Below are 24,647 nucleotides of genomic sequence, written 5' to 3'. Positions count from 1 at the left end.
CTCTCTCTATCTCTCTCTCTCTCACTCTTCGTGGCCGCTGCAGTTTTTTCCACCGGAGGGACGCGGGAGCGAGCGCACTGGGATTCTGGGCTGGCCGGGACTACCTCGCGTGAGCGCGCAATTTACAAGGCACACCAAATCGTTTCCAGTAAAGTGGGAATGAAAATGAGAAAATCCTACACATGCAAGCAGGTGATTCATGTTGTCAGATTTATAATAATAATCATTATTATAATACACTGAGCACTTAAGAGCACAAGTGATTGGGATTGAGGGTGAAGGAGAATTGTGCTATTTAAATCATTTATAAAGCTGTAACAACCGAAGGTGGTTGCTGACATCTGATTACGTCTACTGGTGGTTGGCATCTTTACCAGTGCAGAAGATTCATTCTTTACATATCAACTCACTGTTCAGAGCAGGGGTTTTAAACTCGCGGCCCGCGGGCCAATTGCGGTCCGCTGGACGAAATTTTGTGGCCCCCTACTTGACATCAAAGTTTAGTGTTAGTGCGGCCTGCGCGTTTTTCTCAAACGCACCTTCGGGTCGTTGCGCAGGCCGTGCTTGCCCTGACAGCTTCCGGTGGCGTTTGTTGTCAAGTTAGCCAAAGCGAATTAGCAGCGTTAGTCGCTTGATTGAAACCGTTCATGTTCACCGTTCATGTTCTGAAGAACCGCTCATGTTGAAGAACTGTTCATCATAAAGATTGAGAAGATTGGATAAGTTGTACGTTTTGGAATACCTGAAACCCTTTTTTTGTGGAGTACTTGATGCGGCCCAGCCTCACCCAGACTCTACCTCCAGCGGCCCCCAGGTAAATTGAGTTCGAGACCCCTGGTTTAGAGAGCTGTTCACTGCGTCTCTTGAAGGTTTGAAATTTAAAGCTTCCTACCAGCACACTTCATTAAACCACATGTGTTGTTTCTTTACAGTTATCATGGGATTAATCATGATGGGAGTCATGCATGATCCCTCACTTAGCCATAACTGAGTAGAGCGTTACTACACTAAATCAGTCATGCAGTTTTACTCATGCTTACTGATAGATTGTTAAAATACACTCCTAGCAGTTGTAGCTAAAATTCGCTCTGCTTTTATCGGTGATAAAATCTTCCAAGTCTTCAAACTGCTTCTTACATGCTTTATAGAAATAATGATAAAAAACATTCTGAAAGAGGCCATTCCGATTGGCATTGCTGAAGCCAGATCAGGTGCAACCAATTTGCTTTTTTTGATGTATATGCTTCCTCTTGGCCGACCATTTTATAGACATAATGTGCTTTTCGATTTTCATGCAGATGGTAGTTAGAGCCATATAAAATGTGGTGTGAAAAAATATAGTTTGCTTATCTGTGCTCATGCCATTTACATGCATGTTATTGGATGCAGTGCTACTGTGAGATTTGTTCATCATCTCTGTCTTTCCTTTGTTTGTGAGTAAAAGTCACATGATGATACATTTTTGGACGGGCACTTGAAAGCAAAAGTTGACGTCAAATAGTTTAGTCAAAACTCAGTTTGTATGGAGGAGACAGCAGACATCTGGAGGGAGCAAAAAGATGTGCAGAACAAAGCGAGTGTTTGTGTGTGACAGTTGTTAAAGAGCATTAAGAGCAGCAGTGTGTCTTTAATGACATCTTCTTTCTCATAAGAGATGACCAGTGGAGAGGAAATCCCCTCCTTTCCTGCTGCCTTCAGGTGCAGTTGGAAATAGTCTACTCACAATCAAAAGCCAAGTGTACATGAAAAACTCAGAAAGTGGTAAGTGTAATTACAAAATCAAATTCGCATATAATTGGTTCCTGTTCCCGAGGCAATATAAAGTCCAGGAGTTATAGTTGTTAACATACATGTGATACTTTCATGAAAACTAGAATTGGCTGGCCTGCAAAGTCTTTCCTTGGGAAAAAAAGAGTCTAGCAGAGCAATAAACTGTACGTGTCAGAGAGAGGCAACTTAACTATATTTGGACAAGTGCCATTTACACCTTTAGAGCTTGGATGTAAGAGTTTATAAGGAGACTGTGAAGGCAACACACGTTTGGGAAGAGGAGGAGGAGCCGAGCCAGAGCTTGACATGTGGGAATGACTCAAGTTTTTTTACACATTCCAAGCATTGTTTCCTCCTCCTCCGCCTCCTCACTGCTCCAGTCCCTGGCACTGAGGCCAAGGATTTTCCAGGGCTGGGGGGTGGGGGGGGATGGAGCAGATGATGGATCAAGGAAGAGGAAAGATGACTCGCACTTTCCTCTTTTGCCATTTTAAGAGTGACTCTCTCCTCACCAGCTAAACAAATAAGAGTTAGAGGGGCATGGTCGTATACTTTTGAACTGTCTCCCAGGGTTTGCGACAATATGCCTGCACTCCTCACCAGCAGGACAGTACCATGCATGTCTGTAGAGATGATCTAAGGAGTTACCAGATTAAAATGTAGAGAATATTCCATTTGAAACTACTAATTTTAATGTCTACTTTTGCATAAGGTTCACAATTTTGATGAAATTGACATTTTTATCATGATGACAAAGCACCAATGTCTCAGATGCATTTTCAGCTCTGCTTTTTTTGTCATGAGCCTTACTGTCAGTGCTTTGTAATGATGATTTGATACATGGGTTTTCTAGAAGTGCCTGACAGTGGTGCATGGTGACAAGATCATTTTTGGATTTAAGGAAGTCCTGCATAGGACAAAAACATTTTAGACAGTTTTTCTCTTTTGCTGCAATTAATTAAACATATGTCTCTGAACCTTTGAAAAAATGACCAATATACTGTACTTTATGATTTTATCAGTAGAGCACATACACACACAGACACACATTTAGAGCTCACTTCATTGCAAAATCTGAGATCAGAGCAAGCTAGTGAGAGACAGGGCAGTTTGAGTCAGGGTCGGCTGGAATAAATGAAGTGAAGTTTGAAGTGACTCACAGCAGCAGAGTTGAAAATAAGGACATTTTCCCAGATGATGGAATAGGAAAAAAATACCAAGTCACCAGGATTCCAGCTGCAGGGAAGCTAGTCTACAGCTGACTGTGATATCTGATCTTAATGATCTGTTCAGAAAATCAAGAAGGAAACAAAAACATTCCCTGTTTCTCTTCTATGACCAGAAACAATTTGAACACATTAACTGAACACAGGCTGAATAATAGAAAAACTTACTCATAAAGAGGAAATTAAACCTGCAAGAGTAAAAGTGTGGGATTTTAAAAAGGTACAAAAAAAACCTACACGACCTGCTGGTCACAGTAGTCACCTCTCACCTCGGAAACCAAGGTCATCTGTGGCCTTCAGCAGCGACTCACTGAACTGAAAACTTGAAATACTGAATATTGATTAGATAAGAGGGAGATTTGTGCCATCAGAAAACTATCTAGAAATCAATAGCTTATCTCTCTGTGGATGATAAAAAGGACTTCCATAAATGTTTATTGACCCACAGGACTGAACACACTCATAAAAGCTCATTTGAGCCTTAATAGTGCTTGTTATAGTGCTAACTGAAAGCCCTCACGACACTGAGGCCACTCAGTGCCAATTCAGCACATGACGCCTGACTCATCCTCCCTTCCTCCCTCGTCTGGTCCAGGATCTGTGACTCTCTGCTGAAGCTGCCTCCTCTCTCCTGTGTCACCCCGCTGCTCCTCGGGCAGGAAGCCGGCCAAGGCTGCAGACATGGCCCTTCTGAGGAGGAAGAGGGTGTCTTATGTCTTGCATCAATTTAAGTAAGAAGTCTCATAGGGTGCTTGGATGTGTGTGTATAGACTTAAATATGAGGTAAAATGGAATAGCAGGGTATGGGTCATTACTTTTTTACATTTTATCCTTTTCTGTCTTGTTGTTTTTACAGCTTTGGGCAAACATCAAAGGAGAAAAGGGGCTGCAGCTAAGCTCATTATGCAAATCAGCTTTGGGGCCTACTGCGAACACTGTGCGGTACACACGAGAAAGATGATCCTACAAGTTATAAGGTAAACAACTTTAATTAGGTAGAGAGTGTCTTGATGGTCTCAAAGCTCCATGGGTGTAGTTTTATGTCCCATCGTACAACTAACACTTAACAGAGCCTGTGTGTCTTTATATGTTTATAGTCAGCTATGCTAGCAGCATGGCTCTCGAGACGGGCAGCAGGTCAGCCATGTTGGTACAAACTAAAATATATACAAAACATATATACAATTCACTTTTTAATTTGGCCCATGTCTCATCTGCTAACATGGAAGATGCAGGAATTATGACCTATACTGCAGCCAGCCACCACGGGGCTGACATGTCATGTACAGTCTATGGTTACAAGAAAAAGGGCTTTTATTTCATTGTTTTAATTAACCCAAATAAACTATACTTTACAACAATACACTATGTCACTGTTATCACAAGTTACACCTGTACATGTTATTTATATATTTGTTAGTTTCTTTCTCTTTTTCAGCTGATTTGTAAATGCAAAAGCAGGATTGCTTCTAAATTGGCGATTATTTCATTCTTCTCTCCATTACTCTTTGAGATGGATTGAAGTTTTGTTCAGACATTTGACATTTTTTGTTTCTATGTTACCAGTACTTATGTGATTCTAGTTAAAGTACATTGACGTTTTGTTTTAATGCAAAATCTATTGCTTGTTTTCCTATAAGTATAAAGACCAAAACATATCAGCCTCTAGATTATAATGATCACATAGCACAGGCGTGACTGGCTCTGTACAGCATGGACTTTGACAATCTCAATGTAAAACTGAAACCAAATGTCCAGAATATTACAGCAGTCAGCAACTGTGTATTAATAGTTCACTGTAGAAACCGACATTTCTCTCCTGGGGGACCCAAACATCTGTTAGGGACATTGTTGGATACAACACTGGGACACATGTGGCCATTGTGGACGGGAAGTCTCAGTTGGCAAAGAGGAAACGGGCATCAGTGAATGGAAACAGGAAGAGCTCATAACCTCAACTTAAACACAAATACAGTGGTAGCAACACGATAGCTCATATCCAGGCTAACCGGCCAGCTCCTCATCAAACAATGGACATATTTGATTTGATAATCCGATTTACTAAAGAAGGATTTACAGCAGAAGTCATTTTGTAGCTCATTCAGCTGTTCTGGACTAATACGAGGAGGAGTGGGAAAATCCTCAAACCTGATACAGTCGGTGATTGTTTTTCAAAGCGTTAGGCAGCTCAGTGTCTGTGAATGAGTAATTTGTGTCTCTCTCCAGATCCAGTAAATTACAGCCGAGCTGCTCAATTAACTTAACCACTCCAAATCTTCTTAACTCCACATCTACTGTGAGTAAATGAGCTTAGGCGCTGACCAAGCACAATTCCAAACAGGGATGCATTACAGCAGATTAGCCACGTATTTTCTATTTGATAGAAGAAACTCGCCTTCAAATCTCAGCTGGCAGAAGTTAGCAGATCTCTGTGTGACTAATCAGGAAGTGGAAATGCAGCATTTACTTCTCCAAAGACAAAATAGCAGCTTTAATATTTGTAATGCAAATTTAAGACGCAATCTGAGAGAGATTATTTTTAGCGCTTGGATCTGGAGCGCTGGCACCTAGTGAATCTAATTTTAGATTACCATTTCAAACATATTTCCAGCAAGTCGTGAACCGATCCAAAGAAACCGAACGCTCACATGATGTAAATACATTTATTGAAAACACAAAAACACATTTTCACAGAGAGAAAAAAACATAAATGGCACGTGTTTCTCTGCAGCGGAGCATGAAAACAGAAGGTCTGCTTACATCTCTTGGATATGGTGAATACAAACCCAAAGACATATTTTTCTTTAATCAGATACAAACTGTTGACAGTGGTTTCGATATTGTTTTGGAGGCATTTTGCTATAAATGGACGGTGAAAGACAGAATAGGAGCAAAGAATGACAGAAAACCATTTTATTTCCTGTCATCTGATTATATTATAAGACAGACACATTTCTTTTTCATGTGAAAGAAAAAAAAGTGTAAAAAAACAATAAATAAATATGAAAGGCTACATCACCTACATCACTTTAGCAGAGTAACAAAAGACGTTTTAAAGATGGGATGACAGACAGAGTCTAGGAGAAAGGCATCGAACTGGAAACAGCTTCTGCTGAAAGTCGCTCAAACCATCAAATCAGGTGGATTTGGTCCAATTATCTGGAGAAGAGAGAAAAGAGTAATAACTGATTCCTTCTTGAAATTACAGACACATCCAACGGTGCTGAAATAAAAACACCACCATCAGTAAAGATAATAAATATGAAAGTTGGTCAGACTGGGAAAGAGGTTTTAAGGACTAATTTGGCGTCCAGTATATTCTAGAATTGGTTTTAAAATTGTATTGCTGGCATATAAGGCTGGATCTTTTGACACTGTATGTGCCAGGTCGTAAAGTAACCTGAGGTCATCAGTGAAGGCCCTAGTCACCATTCCACAGGCCAAGCTGAGGACCAGAGGTGACCAGGCCTCTAGTGTCAGGACTCCCACTCTTTGGAACAATCTCCTTGAGCAGATCTGTCTGGCAAACTCCTAATCATCTATTTGCCTTCTCCTATTTCTGATCTTGCCAACAATTGTAATCATTTTATTTAGTTTAATCTTGTTTTTACCCCTTTCTTAACTGTAATATTTTTTATTCTTGTATGAAATGCTGTGCGATCTTCACAATAGCTTTCAATTGTTTGCCTTTATTTTATATTTTGTGTTTTAAAATGTGCTATAGAAATGAACTTTATTATAATTTTATTATAATTTAAGAAACTGTTAACTTGTGATAGATATTCATGTTGCTAAGATTTAACGTTGACAAAACCATCAATAATACTAAGTAATTGGACTAAAGATTCAAAATAAAGCATGTTACCTGTCCAAACGGTTGACGACGTCTCTCACAGTGTTGATCAGATTCTCATGCTCTTGCGGGTTACTGACAATGATGCTGTGGAGCTTCTTCATGTATGAGTCAACACTTTCAAGAGTGGGCGTCTCTCCGCTACCTGCAGGACAACAAGCATGTGACGTCAGCACAAGAGTTTCTTGAGTTTATATATTTGTTTTTCAGATGAAAGATCTGTGTGGACTAACATGAACCTTATGATGAATGTGTTTTTATTAACTAATTTGTTACACACCATGCAGAACTGGCAGCCTCCTTACTGCAGAGTTATATCAGCTGTAGCTTTAATAACACGTTGGCATTTTGCTTTAGCATACGTTTTCCCCACTGTCTGTTTATTTGTTAGCAAGATTACACATTCAACTGGACTGATGTGGAGATGATGTGTGTCAGGGAAGAACAAATTACATTTTGGAGTAGATCTAGATTTCTTTAACATTGTGAGATATGGTGTTTTTTCAACATTTTCACAGTTTTTTCGAGAGAATAATGCAGAGATCTTGAAACAATAAGCCACATTCAGTGAACTGATATCAATGAGTGTGCGAAATTTAGTGCAGCTTGATTTAAGAAGACTGCTGGGCCTTGCTGGGGTGTGTCCTCTCCTGAGTGCCATTCTAGTCACTGTTAATGTTTTTTCTTTGAGCAATAACGAGGAACGTCCTGACACTGGATCAAAGATTCAAACTTTCTGGGTTAATATCAGGCTGAGGACAACCGTCATCTTCTTCGAATATTTCCACATTTTCTTTCCAAAAGTTGTCAAAGTTGTTAAAATCTGTCAAACTAAACGTGTCAAAATGAAGTACTGACTCCTCACACTGTCAAAAATACAGTTAAACAACATTAAATGTTTAAATTAATGGCACGATTATGAAACATAAAACAAAGATTAGCCTTAACGCTTACACTCAGAGGGAGCTTTGATTTTACCGGTTATTATTTATTGATGCTTTCTCCTGCAGAATGCGCGTAAGTGTTTCCCAGAGGCTGCGTCTAAATGGCTGTGGCTATCATCTTTCCATCATCAGGCTTATGAAATACTTCCAGCAGCGTTGTGTCAATTTGTGCTGTTGGCATAGTCGCTGTGTGTGCAAGAAAACTCAAATAGGTGTAGAAGAAAGAAAAATGCAAGAGCTCAGCAGAGGTTTTGAATGATAAAACAAGTATAAACAAAGTGGGAGCACATTCCATAAATTCAAATTGAAGGGATTTCCTACTGAACAATCTGTTTACCAAGGCAGAGAGAAATCATATTAAATACACTTATATTCACGCCTACATTATTATTTATGTTTCCCCATCCTAGTTTGTGACTCAACCTATATCCTTACACAGTGTGTTTGTGTCTGGGGATGGATCACTGCTCAGGGATACCAAATCAATACTGGTTTATAATGTGTTTTGATCAGCATCAGCACATCTTAAGCCCAAGAGCCACACAGCAAACTTCCAGAGATAAAAGCCAAACTGCACTATTCCATTTTGTCACACTCAGCACAATATTGATTAATAAAGAAGCGTTTTTTATTTTTGTATCAAAACTGACGGTCCGAGTCGACTCGTGAACACACGGGATATAAACTCGACATCAGCAAATATCTGACAAACTTAAAAGGCTGAAGAAATGTCCAACAAAAACAGTCATCTAGGACGGTGTTGAGTCACTCATCGATTGTTCAATTTTTATTTTAAAAAATTAAAAAGAAAACTATATGATGTCACTATATCTTAGTAGGTGAAACAGCCACAAAGAAAATGTCACTGAGGATAATAAGAGCTTGTCACCTGAAAGAACGTTTTGGTTTTTGTGATTTAAGGAGCACACTTAAGAATTTTGATGATACATCTACTTCCTGTTGTCATCACATGGCTGTGTACACCTACTGTATACTTGACACTGATTGGTTTGTAGACGGGCGTGCATCTAATAACAGTGTGCAAGGAGGGTTGAGTATCGTTTGAGGTTTTTTTTACCGATATCAGTGCTAAATCGATACTTGCACAAGGGTTAGGGTGCCTGAACCAGAATAATACTGAATCCATTGACAATAATTATTGATGATGAAATAAGTGTTTCTGGGCTGATTTTTCTGCACATGTCTGTTATCAGGAAGAACAAGCCGTAACCAGGTCAGGGACTGGGTGACAACAAAGTGCAGCTTCTATTAACTGCATTGAGCTTAAGTCGTAAACCAACACTGCAAATGAACAAAAGTTTGGTCTGCCAATCCAGATTATGGTCCAAGGCACTTTTCACACGTTCTTTTGGATCCGACTGAATCCAAACAAGGTAGGTGTGAAAGCGCCCCAAGGCTTATTTAAAGACTTACTTACTTATCACATGGATTTTTGTTGTTCAATTGTAACTGTAGGGGTCACTTCACTGAATGAACTCTGGTTCAGTTTTGCTGTCTGTTCCCACCTGGCAGAGGTACAGTGGAGAAACTGGAGGCGAGCGCCTGGCGCAGGGTCTCCAGGTGCTGGTGCAGAAGCCCGTTGCGTCCCCTCTCTTGCATCACATCACCCTCCAGCCTCTCTACCGCCCCGCGCATGCTCTCAACATGCTTCTGCAGAGCTGCGTTACGCTCCTCGTACTCCATGTTGGTCTTACGCAGCTGCCGCATCTCGGCTTCACGTGCTGTTCGGGAAAACACACACGAGTAGGAACAGAAACACAGGTAGATCAAAAGAGGGGTCTAGAGAGATGAGGCAGCAAGATCTGAACAGCTGGGGTCATCATGAATTTTTAATTTGCTCTAAGAGGTGTGTTCTTTTTAAGCTTTGGGCATCACTATTCTGGGACCATGCAGCACTATACAATAAAGTTGTGTTGGGGTAGAAGAGGACTGTGTATGGAAACACTTAGGACGAACAAAGTCACAGCACACAAAGTATTTCAGAACAACACAGCAGCGTCCAGGCTCTTTACCTTTGCTGTGGTTAAGGAACTCCTCGGTGAAGATCGGGATGTCAAACACAGTTCTGTCCTTCCCTTCTGCATCCTTCTGTTAGCAGCCAGAGACAGTGAGAGGGGAGGAGATAAGCTGAACAGTGAATCCATTTGGCAACACAGACTGACAGCGAGAGGTGGTCATTCATCTCGCCGGGCTGTCGGCGGGCCGGTAAATTGATTTCATTTCTGGCCACAGGGGAAATACAGCGATACAGTTTAAGAAATGAGGAGGTAGAGGTATTTTCATCTACGGTGCCGCTACAGAATCAAAGATTCGAGGTTGGTTTGCATCAATTTGATCGCAATGTGCGTTCCCTCCTCTGAAAGAATGCACCCCCGCCTTAATTCCCAACATACTGAAATGAAATGGGTAATTCTGTATCCTTTGAAATGTAAAAGGGAAAACCCTGGTATCCCCACAGGAATGATATTTCCAATGAAGTCTCCTCGGCTCTAACCCTTCAGAGTATCCTGAGAGACTCACAAAGGAAACCTCTGAATCACATGCAGAACTTCATAAAAATGAATTCAACACTTTAATAGAAGCCAAGTGTTTGGATCACAATCATGCCACCAGAGCAGATTAACTGAGTTTTGGTGACGCAAACACAGATTTACAGGTTCCTCAGTGAGAAAACAGCCAAAACAAACTTAACTTTCAACTAAGCAAACACTAAATCATTATGATTTGATCAGTCGGATAGGTACTGTTCATTCTTTCCTTGGACAGAAACTGAGGAGCAAACACTTAACTATGTTATGAGAGTTAGAGGAGGATTTCTTTACTTAATTAAATATGATATTTTGTTCTTCAGGAGAGCGCCGGTGAGTGTGATGAGACAGGAAGGAGTTACTGACCTCATGAAGAGCTTCGTTGGCTACCTGGTGTCCAGCCTCTGGAGAGGAAGGACAGAATTATGAAAGAGGACAGCAGATGATTTGTGATGCGAGGCTGATCTGTTTGTGTCATCAACATTTTTGATACTTAAACAGAGATTTATCCTGCGTAACAAAACGGGAACAGGTAATACAGACCATGTGTTGTGAGAGCAAAGTCACGGCTCCTTGTCTCCAGGCTGAACTATCACTTCTAACCTGAACTCCTCTGAACTTGTGAAGTATCCACTTTCCTTGCCATGTTTCCACAGACTGAGCGAAGCTAATGAGGATGTCTGAGTTGCTACACCAAATACTGGAACATATTTTAAGTGTGTAGTCATTCAAAACACTGAGTTTCAAATTTAAGCAGCTGCATACATTAACATATATACAATGTTTTATCACTTGAGCAGTTTTCAGACATGAACTCTCGAAAATGTCCACAAAGTGGGAGTTCACATGTGAGATACTCAGCAGGAAATTCTCCACTTAGACGTGTTCACAACAACAGGAGAATCTCTGCTGTCTCCATCATGGAGGAGGTAGCAAGTAAATTCCGCTGCAGATATCATATGTTCATGTTTACAACACGTTCACCCCAGCGTCAGCCCTCATCACCAGAAGCTCTCGGGTTTTATTGTCTTTCTAAGTAAGTAACTTATATAACATCATCAATGCACCCAATAGTTTGCAGTGAATATCCTGCTGTGTTCTCACATGGGTTCATGCGGATATTATCCAGAGTTTTCACTAGGGGCTGGCAGGAAAAACTCTTGAGCTACTGACGTGGTTACATACGGCCCCTCAGTAGATTATCTGGAGTTCTGTGCATGTCTGAAAGCAGCTTTGGTAATTGAATGCCTTGCTCATGAGTGTCTTGAACATCACCCCAAACTTTCATACCAGGACAGAGATGTGTGAGACTCATTTTAAACGCAAAACAGAAATTACAACACACTGTGCTGCAGTCTAGAAACTTGTCAAGCTGCATGACAGAATTGCTCTCGTTGGAAAGTGGAGTGCAAACATTAACAGAAAAGTCACCTTCATTAGGGTAGAGAGAGACAGTGAAGGTTTTTCATAATCACACGGTGGAACAAAATCCCTACACAGTCCATAGCTTTAGTATAGATAGTCTTCATTAGACTGTGATTCCCCAGCTGCACTTTTTCGAGTTTGGGGGTCGTGTTTTTCAAGATGTGCACTCAGTTTACACAATTTTACATTCTACTGTGTAAAGTTTCTCCAAACCCGAGTTTTTAAATTGCTCAGATTTAGAGCTGGGGTGTGAACTCTCCGTCATCACTACCGCACGGTTGTCGAGTTATTCACTCGTTTCAGTTTGACCTACATTTCACTTCAGTCAAAGGGATGTCATGTGACTCCTGTCCGTCATGCAGCCCATTCCTTACTGAGAGTGCGACCACAGCTGTCTGCACAGCTGTCTGCACAGCTGTCTGCACAGCTGAGTGTCCATTTTCACAATTTAATAATATAAAGGTATCTAGAATATTTGTTGTCAGCTTTACTGCAGTAAATCCCATTAATTACAGATTCATCTTTTTATCTTATCTACTACTTCCAGAAATCTCTGTCTGTCTCGTATCAGCCTCACACTTGGCATGTGTACTGTTTAGGGCCTGATGAAGTGCAGAGTCAAATTTGGTGCGATTTTAAATAACACAACTTCAAATTATTGTTGGCTTACAGTGAATGTACTACTGCTGTGTTGGTAACCAGATCTCACCTCCCCTGTGCCGCTTGCCCTTTTGCTTCTCCTGGACCTTCCTGGTGAAATGTTTGTAGGCCTCCGTCTTCTGGTACTTCTCCAGCTCCCTCATATAACGCTCCTTATCTCGCTCTGCCTCTTCCAAGTATCGCTGCAGGGATGAGAAGGTGAATGTGAATGTGAGACGAGTGAAGTGCAAAAGGTCAAAAATGAGATTTGGTGAAACATGGAGGATTGTGGGTGAGATGACACGATGATGGGGAAGTAATTACTCCTAAAAAGGCTTAATTCCTTTCAATAGGCAGAAATCACTCATTTCCAGAATTAATAACATAAATTCAATTGTGTTCGCAAACAGAATTACATCTTGTGATATAATTAGTTAAGGAATAAGGAGAAAAGCTAATAAAACCATCTCTGTGCAAAGACTTTGTCCCAGGATACGGGATCATCTGTGAACTCTGTGTAAAACAATAACAAGAAACAAATGAGTAGAAATGTTGTCTGGGATGTGTGAAGCACCAGGGCTGATAATTAAGTTAATACCAATACTTATTGAAATTGTAAGCACTTTATATGCGAGCCTGTGAATGGTAACCTGGAAAGGAAAGAAACACCGAACCTCGGCACCGTCTTCCTCACAGTTAAATCTCAGTGTGCGATCCTGTCAGGAACGTCTTCACTGACCTGCTTCTCCTCAGGGGGCAGCTTGCTCCACTCGTTGCCCAGCATCCTGGTAATCTCTGGGAAGGGCACGTCTGGACGCTCTGCCCGTAGCTGCTCCCGTCTGTCGTTCATGAAGCGAACGTAGCCCGTCAGGGGCGCTTTGGGTGCGTTGCTGTCCTTCATTGGCTTCTTCCTCTTCCTCCCCTTGGTCCAGCTGCCACGTCGGGGCTTCTGCAGAGATAACAAAAACAGATATGTTTTGAAGGTTCGGGGAGCCAACCTCCCAAGTCACACACTGACTGGACATTCTTGGGAGTTTGAATTGGAAAAATTGCAAAATGTGTTATTTGAGATCTGCGTGCTGAGCTCCAACCTCGTCTCCGTTTCTCTGGCTGTTGCTGTCGGCATTGGCTCCAGGAGAGCCTGTCTGCTCCTCCATCACTACGGGGGCGATCTACTGGAAAACAATGGGACATGTCAGGAGAGCTCATTCTAGCATTGCAACAACTACTAATCCAACTGGTATATATATATGAGCTGGAAAGATCTGTGATTAATAAAGGTAATGTATCTAGAGGAGGCAAATACACAACATGGAGCCTAACACTGCTGTATAATGAAGGTGGGTTCAGCATTTTGAGAACAGTCTTTCATTGAGGCGTGGAGACATTATCACCAGGGAGATTCCCCAGTCAGGAAGTTCACAGCAGACAACTCTTTCTACAGTTACGTCACATTTCTGACTTTTCCTCCAAACTCCTCCCTTCCTTGGCTTGAACCCATCTCTTGGCTGGCCACATTTCCTCTAATAGAAATGTCTCGCGGCTATCAATCATTACTGAGCGAGTGAGAGAGAAAACACTCTTTCCAATCATTTTCACTGTTGCAAATCTTAGCTTAAAATATAATTCTCATTGTAAAACAAATCAAAAATGTAAAACACTCTTAAACCCATTAATAAAACACTATGTCTATTTTTAAAGAAGATAAAATGAATTAACAGAGCATCTATTTCAGCAGTTCGCTGCTGAGTCAGTGTAGATTTGAGCTCTTCTTTGACCCCTCCTAAATCATTATGTGGGAAGTGAGCCTCTGTATCCTGGATGTGGTTTCTGCCTCTCCCCCCGCCACTAACTACTGTGGGAAAAGTCACAGAGGAATTAGCCGTTCTACCACAAAAAAGGTCGTATGGGAGGATAATGTGTGGGTAAAATCCCCCTCCTCAGTTCAGATTCGCGGGGGTTGTGTTTCAAACACTGCTGTTTATGTCTGAAGTCAGTTTTGAGTGCGTTTGTAAGAGATCAAGCAGGACTGCAAGACGCTCAAGCTTACTGATGATAATAATAATAATAATAATAATGATGATAATGGTTCAAGAATCTCAAGCCTGAATGTCTATTCTGTGAGACAGGGAGTGGGCGGAGAGGCTCACCTGTCAGTGCACAGGGAGGAGATTAGAGATGGGGAGGTTATATATTAGCTGGGTGTGTTCTTTTCAAATCCCTTTATCAGAGACCATGCTGCCACACCAGTCGTGATATATTGTTCCCGAGGAGGCAGAATTATTAAAAGAATCTGACCAGAGGAAGGCTTGAATGATTCAATCTTAACCTTAGCGGACGCATTAATGTGTAAGACGACTCATGTACCTTTACTGTTTTTCTTATTTATGGTGGGCACTGAAATATATTGATCTGTGTTTGTTGATCGTACAGAAAATTCATCCATTTAACTGTTCCTCCATCTTTTCATCGACCTCACCCAATAAATGGTGAAACGGCTCTTGGGGTCCTTGTGTTTAAATGTGCACAGCAGCTAGAGGCCCTATGGTCCAGTAATCCTTGCACTTCTGAACCACGTACGGAATTTATAGTCTACTTTCAGTAATAATAAAAATCATCTCAAAAGCTGCATAAAGATCATTAAGTCCCTGAGAATGACGGCGATGCAGTACCGCCCTCTGCTGGATGAGATCGCCTACAGCACGATTCAATGACAATTTGCACAGAAATGAACCTGGAGAATTTAACCGAACATTAACACGTGATGTTTCACAGATTCAGTTTTCACAATAGTGAGACTTTTTAACTGTGTTATGTGTATTTAAATTGTACATGAGTGCAGCACGTTCTGGTATTTGAATGTCTTTATTCTACACAATTGGTTCAAGGGACACAAGACCGACAGAGACATGAACGGGACTGTTCCTATGACTACACACCGCAAACACACTGAAGACAAATATAATATCTGTCTGATCTTCACTGATCTCCACCTACTGCTGTGGTGTGATCACTTTCTGTGCGAGCCGCTGCTGCTCCACAGCGTCGGCTAATGCTAACACCCAGCTACAATACGGAAGAAAGCGCTGAGGTCAGCGTGTTGTGACGCTGTCACGTCGGCAGGACGAGACAACATTTAACTCATCGATGTGCATAACGTCAAACTGAAATGGTGTCAAAATCCGATCGAAACGTATGAGAGGTTAGCAGAGCCGCACAGCTGTTAGCTAGCGGTGCTACAACATCAACCACAACAGCTGCAACATGCGATCTCTCTCATTGCTGTGCTGCAGTCACACTCCTGGTCTTAACACAGTCGAACGCCATCAGATATAAACACACAGCCACGGTTTAGTTGTCATCACAAGGAACAATGGTCAAGCACGAGCATGTACGAGCTCTGAGCTAACAGCTAGCTGTGCAGCTCGCTAGCTTTGGCCAGGAGACGAGGAGCTAACGCCACACTCTAATCTAACTCGTTAAGATGCGGCTGGAAACATTATCGGACGGTGTATTTAACATGGACACAGTAACAATAACCGATGGAAACGAACCGTGTCCTCAGAGAAGGTGATCGCTCTCTGTCCAGGTGCTTCTCTTAATCAAAACAATACAGCAGCCTCCTCGTAGACTCTGAGCACACAGAAGACACGTCACGTCCTGTGTTTACATTTTTCATTCGACCTCTGCCTGTGTTTTTTAATGTGCTGCCACATTGGAGCTTGTGCTTTATCGACGTCGTTTATGTCATAAAAGAAAATAAAAAACACCGTCAGTGCAAATGTTAACGGACACGAACACAAAAAAGACAAATGAATGGAACCTCCACTACAGCAACCCGCTCTAGACTGTCTACTTCTGTGCTCTCGTGGGTTGGAGATCTTCTTCTACGTGACGCACAGCTGTCTTTTAGGACTTTGCTTCCTCCTACTGGTAACTTTGTGTATATACTTTTTTTCTTGAAGCTGTATCGATATGGAAGGATACATCTAATCTGGATTTGTGTAGGTTATTGTGACGTCATTTTGTTCCAAATCCGATTTTTGAAAATTGGAAGACAATCCTTCAAAGATAGATTGTAATGACTTCCTCCTACTATCCAGAAATGAAGCCAAATTATCCAGGATACGAACGCTGCCATCTTGTGCCGAAGAGGTCACTTGGAGCCAGAGAGTACGCTGCAGTGATCGAGGGATGGAGCAGCAGAATCAAGGTCCTGCTGAAACAAACACTCAACCTATGGAGAGTCAGTCTCAGCTGTTTCATCTCAATTTTTATTTTAGAACTGAGAGAACATAACAAACATATGAACAACAACAGTGCAGAGCATGAATTTAGAATAGGGAAGACATTTATCAAATTATATAATCAGCACTAACAACAATAATGGAGCAAGACAACGCAGCAATGATAATAGATAATGAGAGGCTGGTATTCTAATACAAACAACAGTGGAATGAAAAGAAATAATCAAAACCATCAGGGTCCAACCATCCATCCCTCAGCTGTCAATCAGGACATTCCCACCCATTATTACAGCATCAAATAACGAGTTAAGACTAAGGAAAGACAGAAACCATCTTTGAGAAAAGTTTATTTGATGTGTTCTTCGACTTACTGGTCCATGTCCCATCTCTAACATGGAGGAGGCAGGGGGTTATGACCTATACTGCAGCCAGCCACCAGGGGGCAAATAAGATGCTTTGGCTTCACTTTTGTGGAGCTGTCAGGTCGTCCAGCTTTATATACAGTCTGTCATTATTCCACTTCATTTCAAAGCCTGTCTCCTCTTTCTGTAACTGTGAGTGAAGGTTTAATTGCCTCTGTCAGTCCTACACACTTGTCCAAACAGCTCCAGCAGTAATATTGACAATACTTTCCACTCCGAGGTTCAATCAACAACCTCTGTGAACAGTCAGGTGATCATGCTGCTCTTAACATCCCCCATACGTTCAGAAATAATTTTATTCACTTCAGAACAAAACAGAAATTCTGCTCTGCGGCTTTTTGGACCAAGAGAAAACTTCACATTACACTGTCAACATTTTGTTGACAAAAAACACAGGATCAACAATAAAGCTCCCAACCCGTCACCTGAATAGAGAGCAAGTGACTGAGACAGATCAGGACTAATACTTTAATTCCAAATTAACAGATGGCAAATCAACAGCCAGGCGGGAGTAAACTAAGTGTAGCTGCAGTCTAAATTAATCTGCAATTGCAATCTCGTCGCAATTATCTGGAGTTAATCCAACCCAGTTCTCAGGCTCATTACACACAGGTTCGACACATCCAAATGTTGTGCAGAGCTTAGAAGATAAAGTCACAAACTAAATGAAAGCTGAAAGCTGCACTGAAGGGCCCCTGCACCTTTGTGCACAACAGAACTCTACTTTGTAAAATGAAAGCATCAGAGGGGCAGTGTATACTTGCACACTTTATATACACCAATTTCCATTGCATAAAGAATTGTGTGTCTAATCTTATTAGTTGCAAAATTTAACACATTACCTCATGAAATTATATCAAGGTGACATCACCTCTATCACATGATCATGAATTATTTTTATTAATATTATTATTTATCTATTATCTAGATAAGTTTAAGGGTTGTGTCTATATAGTCTGAACTATGCATGATATAATTAGCTTATTTCATTGATGTCTTCATGATGTCACTTATCATGTAGGGTATGAGTCCCAGAGGATTTTTATTAAGTCTCAGCCTAACAGACGTGTCTCCTGAATTTCTATGGGCTTTTGATTTTTCAAACTGTGGGCGGCACAGGAGAGACACTTTGCCTCACCCATGGGCTTCAACCATAGACTGTAAGTAAAGACATGACAGCCCTGCAAAAGTGAAGCCAAAGCATCTCGATTGCCCCCTGGTGGCTGGCTGCTATATAAGTCACAAACCCAGCCACCTCCTTGTTACTGGATGGGACATAGGCAACATTTCTCAAAGATGATTTCTGTCACGATCTACAGAAATCGTAGATCACTATTGCACAAGTGACTCCTTCTACAAATCAAGTCACCAGCACAAGATGGCAGCATTTGTATCTGAGATATTTTGGCTTGATTTCTGAATAGTGGGAGGGAGAGGACACACATTGTCCAGCTTTATATAAAGTCCATGGCTAGAACCATAAAAAATCAAAAATTCTACCAAACTGGACACGTGTGAAAAAGTCAGACCCTTGTCACTGTGTTACAGTTATGAATTGGGTTTTAATACAATTTGGTGAGTTGAATTGCCATGAAAATATAAGATAAAGTTTGGTGGATTCATATTTAAACAAGTTTTGGCAGTACAACATGGATTTCTAACAGTTAATAAGCCTAATATCTATATAGATATACAAACAGTATTCACTGTCAATCACTGGTGACTGTGTTGAATCTTTGAAAGTTTTCCTACAAACCCAGACACAAACTTGTTTACTTGTACCTAAGGCCTAATAAATGTTTTTTCCCAGGGTGGCCTTATTGAAGAAGAAAGTACGAAGAGTTCCTGCTTATACTGCACCTGTGGGTGCTGAGGTTAATGGAGTTATTGTACTAACAGCAAATCAGTGGTATTGTAATGTCCCGTCGTCAAATATATTGTGGCCGTCAGTGTAAAAATGTACATCCTTTGCTTTTCTAGCATGAGCATCTCAACAAATCAGTGTGAAATTAGAAATAAAGTCAACAGGACCCAAACAAAACCCCCTGACTCTGGCAACAATCACTGCTGAAGCTGAACACTTTGACTATTTACTGGTTTCATTTATGAATTCAAGTAAATCTTCATACAGTGCAGCTTGGTAAGGAATGGCAGCTGCTTGAAGCTGTATATTTTCTAATGTTGTGTATGAGGCTTGTTCGTGGGAATTTGAAAACAGGTACGTACAATCAGCTACGATCCTTTTTAATTGAGGTGAAGTATCTGGTAATAGTATGGAAATCTCCACAGGCAGACATTTCATATCCTAGCTCTGTTAACAGCCATGCATTTATGAGGTAACACTGCCTGTAGAATCATGTCTGTTAATAATTGGTTTGGTTGAAACACAGAAATGATGCAGGGCAGCTTCACCGCTCCCAGCAGCAGCATGTCTGGCATGAGCGGTCACTGCATTGTGTTGCAGCACAGCAAACAAAGCGTGGGAAACAGTGAGCCAGGTTCAATCAGCTCTGAACTGGTCTCTCTTCAGGTCCCAGCAGGCCTGTAAGGCACAGCGTCCAGCCGTCCCCTCTACTTTTATCTACTCCTCATGCCACTTCAAATCACTTGGACCAACCTTGAGAAGTTTAGTGCTTTGGAAATGTTTCCTGCCACTGGCCCTCCATGGCTTTGGTTTGGTTTGTCCCTGCCAGTCGGCGTGTGTGGTCCGGAGGGTGGCATCACGTCCTCCTGGTGAGGAGAGATGACAAGAAGTGAGAGGAAGAATGTACAATAATGTATTAATAATGTAGATTGAGGGCACAGCACTGTGAAGTACAATTATTTGAAATTGGGATTTATGCTGCTGTGAGCGTAAACTGGTTGTTAGCCAGCAAAACAAAAAACTTCCCACTGGTACTCAGTGCCACAGGAAGCTACTGTTTTATTCAACTCCTCGCTCACAGAAAATGGAAGTGACTTCTACATTTGGGTAAGTGACTGTGCCCTAAAGAGTGAACGACACATGAGAGAATGTGCAGCAGCTGAAACTATGAGGTATGACTGTGTGGATGGTGACAACGAGATTTCTCATATTATGAAGTGTAAAATGATTTTTAACCAACTTCTACACACAAACTGCTGAACAGATCTCCATAAAACGTGGCCCAAGAAAGACACCATCCAATTTTGACACAGATCCCGACAAACAAGGTGATACAGGATTTTTTTGTTTAAACTTTCTTATGGGGTATGTTTTATTTTAATGGATTGGGAATAATCTGGCACATTTGGGGAAGTGATATTTTGTGTATAATTTGGCGCAGCTTGATTGAGTGTAAGGGGACTGTTGGGTCTTGGCAGGGTGCACGGCCTACTGAGTGTTCTCCTAGATTCCTTTATATATAAAATAAAATATCACATCCTCTGACTTTGCTCGACAAAATAAACACAGGTTTGTTTTCATCATAATAGAAAACTCATACAGCGTCAGAGGTGAACACAGGTTGTGAATAATAATATTGAAACGGTAACTCTTCGGCGTTCTCCACCGGCGAGCAGTGTGAGGCTGTGATCCAATATAAATATGCATACTGTTATGTTGAGCACGGCTGGTGCCATCGTAGAGCTTTTTTTCACGTGATATAAAGGTCATACTTGCACCACAGCGTTCTCCTATAGAGCGGATAATTGGCTTAAATCTATCAGCGTCTTGCTGCATACGTTGCATATATTTCAATATTAATGAGAATACATTCACCGCAGCTCCTTCATGCCCTCGTGCTTCAAGATGGGTAGTTAATGTTAATACCACCTGTGTGTTGTTTGAAAACAAGTATGTGAACATACGCTAAGTAATGCATTCATTACCTTAGTTAATGACCTCATAAGCATAACCGGCTATGGTTCAGTGCATGATGGAGAATATGGCAGGATAATAGGCAGCTCTTGTGCCTCGTACACAAACACAAAGCACAACTGTGAACTTTGCTCATAGTACAGGGAGCGAGAGAGCAGGGGCCGCTGGATCATCTGTGGCAGGTGTGTAACTGTCTAATTAGTCTTAGGAAGCTGACCTGAAGAAAGAAAGGGGTATGAAGTTGAAAGTAGGACTGGGATGGATGGATGGATGGGTGGATGGATGGATTACAGGTACATGTTGTCCAGGAGAACACAACATTGCTCGGGATGAACACTCATCTGGCACAGAGCACCAAGTCTCCAGGATTCCATCCCAGTCAAACATTATAGGTGGTTCCACTGATTATACCTCCTCTCTTTCCCCAGAAAGTAACTTGTGTAATTTTGACCATAATAGGTAAAGCTCAGTCATCGTCCCTTCTCATCAGAACAGCTTTGTTCCTCTTTCAACTTGAACAAAGAAAATGTTTTTTTGTAGTAGACTGTATATATAGATGGATGACACGTCTCCACTTCCTCCCACTATCCAGCAATGAAGCAAAAATATCCCATTCACGACCACATCCATCTTACACATTTGGAGCCAGAGTCTGCGATGGAGCCGTGGTTTCGAGGTCCCACCGACACACAAGCTCGACCAACTGCAGTCTGAGCAGTCATCATGATTTTTTTAAATAGCATTAAATAACTAAATAAAACCAAACTTTCTGGAAAAACAAGCACTTCAATAAACATCAGTGCGATAACAATTACCTGAAGTGACCTGAAACCATGTTTTTGTTGATTTGATTTGCATTTTGACTTCTTAGTGTGGTCACTGTCTCATCTATTAACATGTAGGAGGCTGTGTTCATGACCTATACTGCAGCCAGCCACCAGCAGATGATACATTTCACAGGGAGAAACAAGCAATTTATATATACAGTAAACTTCTACGTTACTCTTATAGGAATAGTTTGTATACGTATGCATCAAACAAATATCATTCCCAAGTCTTAACTCACATACACAAGGGTGGTAGATGTCCTAATTTTAATCTCTGGCAGAAAACAAACAAGAATATTTTTCAATTTCCTTTTCAAAATGATGAATTTGAGGAACAGTTCAGTTCAGTTCAGTTGCAATGTTTATTTTTTATCATTGTTGTTCTACACCTACCAGCTGCTCTTTAACTTACAATGTTCTGACATTTTCTCTCTGTATTAGCCCTTGTGCACAATATGTTTGGTTTTGGTTTTATGATATGTTTTCTTCACTTCCCTGCAGTATTTTTCACATAATAATTAAATGTATTTGTATTTAAAGTCTGTTAATTGCAAATGTGTATTTGATATATTGTATGGTATTACTATTCTTGCATTAATAATCATTTTGCACTGTCCACCTCAATATTGACTCCATAGACATACTTTTATCTATCTATCTATCATAACAGAAATTAACATTTGTTTCATGTGATTCATTATGTTTTGCATCTTTCTTAGCACAGCATGGACAAAACAGTGCCTGTTAAAATGTTAATCTGAATCCTCGGTGAAGAAAGATGCCCTGCTAATCACCACTGGAATTATATTATCATATGAAACAAGTGCATAAGTTCAGCAAAGTCGCCACACTCAACTTACACAACTGCTCCTAGAAACAAAAGAAGACTCAAAGAGGCGATTACAGATGAAGAGAATAAAGAAAATATAACTGGTATATTGTCAGAGTCGGAGGAATGTGCCCTGAGATCCGAGGGGAATCATGTGTAACAGTGATAAATGGTGAATTACCTTACTGCAAGATTTTTTGTGCACATTGAAGGAAACATTCACAGCATGTTCGTTCGCTAAAATGATTTTAAAAGACATATTTTTGATAACACATATTTCCATAGACACGCACAATGAGGCAAATTAAATAAACCCGATAAGACCTTTTAATGTGAGTCAATGTGAGGTGGATTTGAAGCGATGGCTCGAAAGGGACCAGACTGGCCTTTGTAAAGGGCTAAAAAGGGTGAGAGGAGGTGACAATGGATAATAATTTGATGTATGACGCCTCTGCGCTGAGCTTTAAATGTCTTATCTAAATTCATACACACTGACAGCGCCTCTCCCCAACCATGTCACGTTCATCATTTTCGTCGCGCCGCCTGCAAGATAATGGGGAGAAGAAAATCAATAAGTTCGAAAATCTTACTGAATGAAGCGCGGGGGCAAAAGCAACGAGCGCTGATGAATACACTCTCCTCTCACGCATACTGTATTGACTTTGTGGAGGATGGTCATTCAGAGGGTTTATGCACCAGATAATTTGACACTTTGCATTATGTTAGGAGGAAAAAAAAGAATTGTTATGTTTAGAATAAGAATGCAGGAATTTTATATTGAAACACGAAAGACTGTCTGTAGCTCAGACACAGAAGTGGCAATTGTCCAGGAGTGAATCCACAGCCAGGGGGACACTGTCCCCAGCTGAAGTCTGATTGGCCCCTGAGGGGCCACTGTTCTGCCAGTAGTCTCTAATATATGTTTAATTGTCACTTACAAACTATACAAACAAGTACTTTTTTGAACAAAGAACAATTTTAAACTATATTCAATGTGGTTTTCTCAAAGCTATAGAGCCAACAGACTATAAGGAATAGCTTAAAAGTGCAACTTCCTGAATCAGGAATTGGTTGTTGGACATATAACTTGCTCCTCTGTGTAAGTTGTGGACTCTTCATGGTTGCTGATAAAGAAAATAACTTTTGCAAATTTCTGATGATAACACCAATAGATCATTAATGCGTCAATTTGATGGAAAATGTTGATTATTTTTTTGTTTTATTGTGTAGAAAATTAAAATTTAGTTCATAGCTTTTGTTCACAACAAGAACATTATTGCTGTTGTGTTAATTGTGATTTTGTTGTGCATTCAAACATGAATAAAACATTCATTTGTTTAGTGCCATGAATGAGATGATGTATAGAATCCAAATTAAAATGAGTGTGTGTTTTCCTCTTCGAATCTGAACTCACACACACAAAATACTCACGATGAAGAACTGACATAAAACAAGTCAATTGCATAAAAAAGGAATATGGACAAAAGTAAAATGTGACACAGAGTTTATATTCATTCAGTGTGTCACCTTTGATAATTAAATTTCAGCTTGATTATGCAGGCAGCGTCTCTCGAAAATGGACGAGCGTGAAACAGTTTTAGTTTAATAAATTTATAAACGTTCCCGGATAAACACATTTTCTGTGTATGCAGCAACAAGCTGCTCATTGTGGCTGTGACAAATTCCAGTCATGGATGTCATGTTGGATCATAGGCACGATTACATTTGCAGTGCATGTTGCATTGGTGTGTATTTGTGTTCGCTTTCAACTGAACGACAACACAACCTGAACTGTTACAGTCGAGTATTTTCCCTGGGCGACGGTGTGTGATTGTGTCAGGGGAATTGTCACATCAGCAATAAGCAGCCGTGCATTTACGTGTGACCTGTGGATTTCCTCCCCCGTTCCTCTCCCCTGGGTGACAGTGATGGACAAGTTGGTTTGTGTATATCAGCGAGCTCATCAGCTATGTGCTTTTGGCCATACACGTGTCTGCACTTCGCGGTGTTGTATGCATTTGTCGTTCTGCAGCAAAGGCAAACAGGCTTGACATTGACTTCGGGGAATAGTTTAACAT

The 24,647-nt window shown here is 40.9% G+C and overlaps 1 protein-coding gene and 1 long non-coding RNA gene across 9 annotated transcripts; one reads left to right on the top strand and one right to left on the bottom strand.

The window, feature by feature from the left end:
- The first annotated feature begins 303 nt into the window (after positions 1 to 303).
- LOC138410792 (uncharacterized) lies at positions 304 to 9,313 on the top strand. The gene is made up of 4 exons (XR_011243386.1): positions 304 to 814; positions 3,592 to 3,727; positions 3,853 to 3,973; positions 9,008 to 9,313. It is a non-coding gene; the product is annotated as an uncharacterized lncRNA (long non-coding RNA).
- hmg20a (high mobility group 20A) lies at positions 5,646 to 19,783 on the bottom strand. Of its 8 annotated transcripts, none has more exons than XM_069527969.1 (9): positions 19,693 to 19,783; positions 13,498 to 13,581; positions 13,146 to 13,355; positions 12,477 to 12,609; positions 10,709 to 10,746; positions 9,827 to 9,902; positions 9,320 to 9,535; positions 6,862 to 6,994; positions 5,646 to 6,155 (listed from the first exon to the last, which is right to left on the bottom strand). In XM_069527969.1, the coding sequence occupies exons 2-9, from the start codon at positions 13,561 to 13,563 to the stop codon at positions 6,152 to 6,154; spliced, it is 876 nt and encodes a 291-aa protein (XP_069384070.1). In that variant the 5' UTR covers positions 13,564 to 13,581; positions 19,693 to 19,783; the 3' UTR covers positions 5,646 to 6,151. The 8 variants fall into 8 exon arrangements, with proteins under 8 accessions (XP_069384070.1, XP_019969419.1, XP_019969396.1 ...); XM_020113860.2 differs by lacking the exon at positions 19,693 to 19,783 and adding an exon at positions 16,230 to 16,290; XM_020113837.2 differs by lacking the exon at positions 19,693 to 19,783 and adding an exon at positions 15,961 to 16,288 and having other exon boundaries at positions 13,498 to 13,578.
- Positions 19,784 to 24,647: the final 4,864 nt, after the last annotated feature.

This window comes from Paralichthys olivaceus, chromosome 7 (genome assembly GCF_024713975.1).
Source record: "Paralichthys olivaceus isolate ysfri-2021 chromosome 7, ASM2471397v2, whole genome shotgun sequence".
Taxonomy (NCBI): domain Eukaryota; kingdom Metazoa; phylum Chordata; class Actinopteri; order Pleuronectiformes; family Paralichthyidae; genus Paralichthys; species Paralichthys olivaceus.
This window is presented reverse-complemented; position numbering and strand designations above follow the sequence as displayed.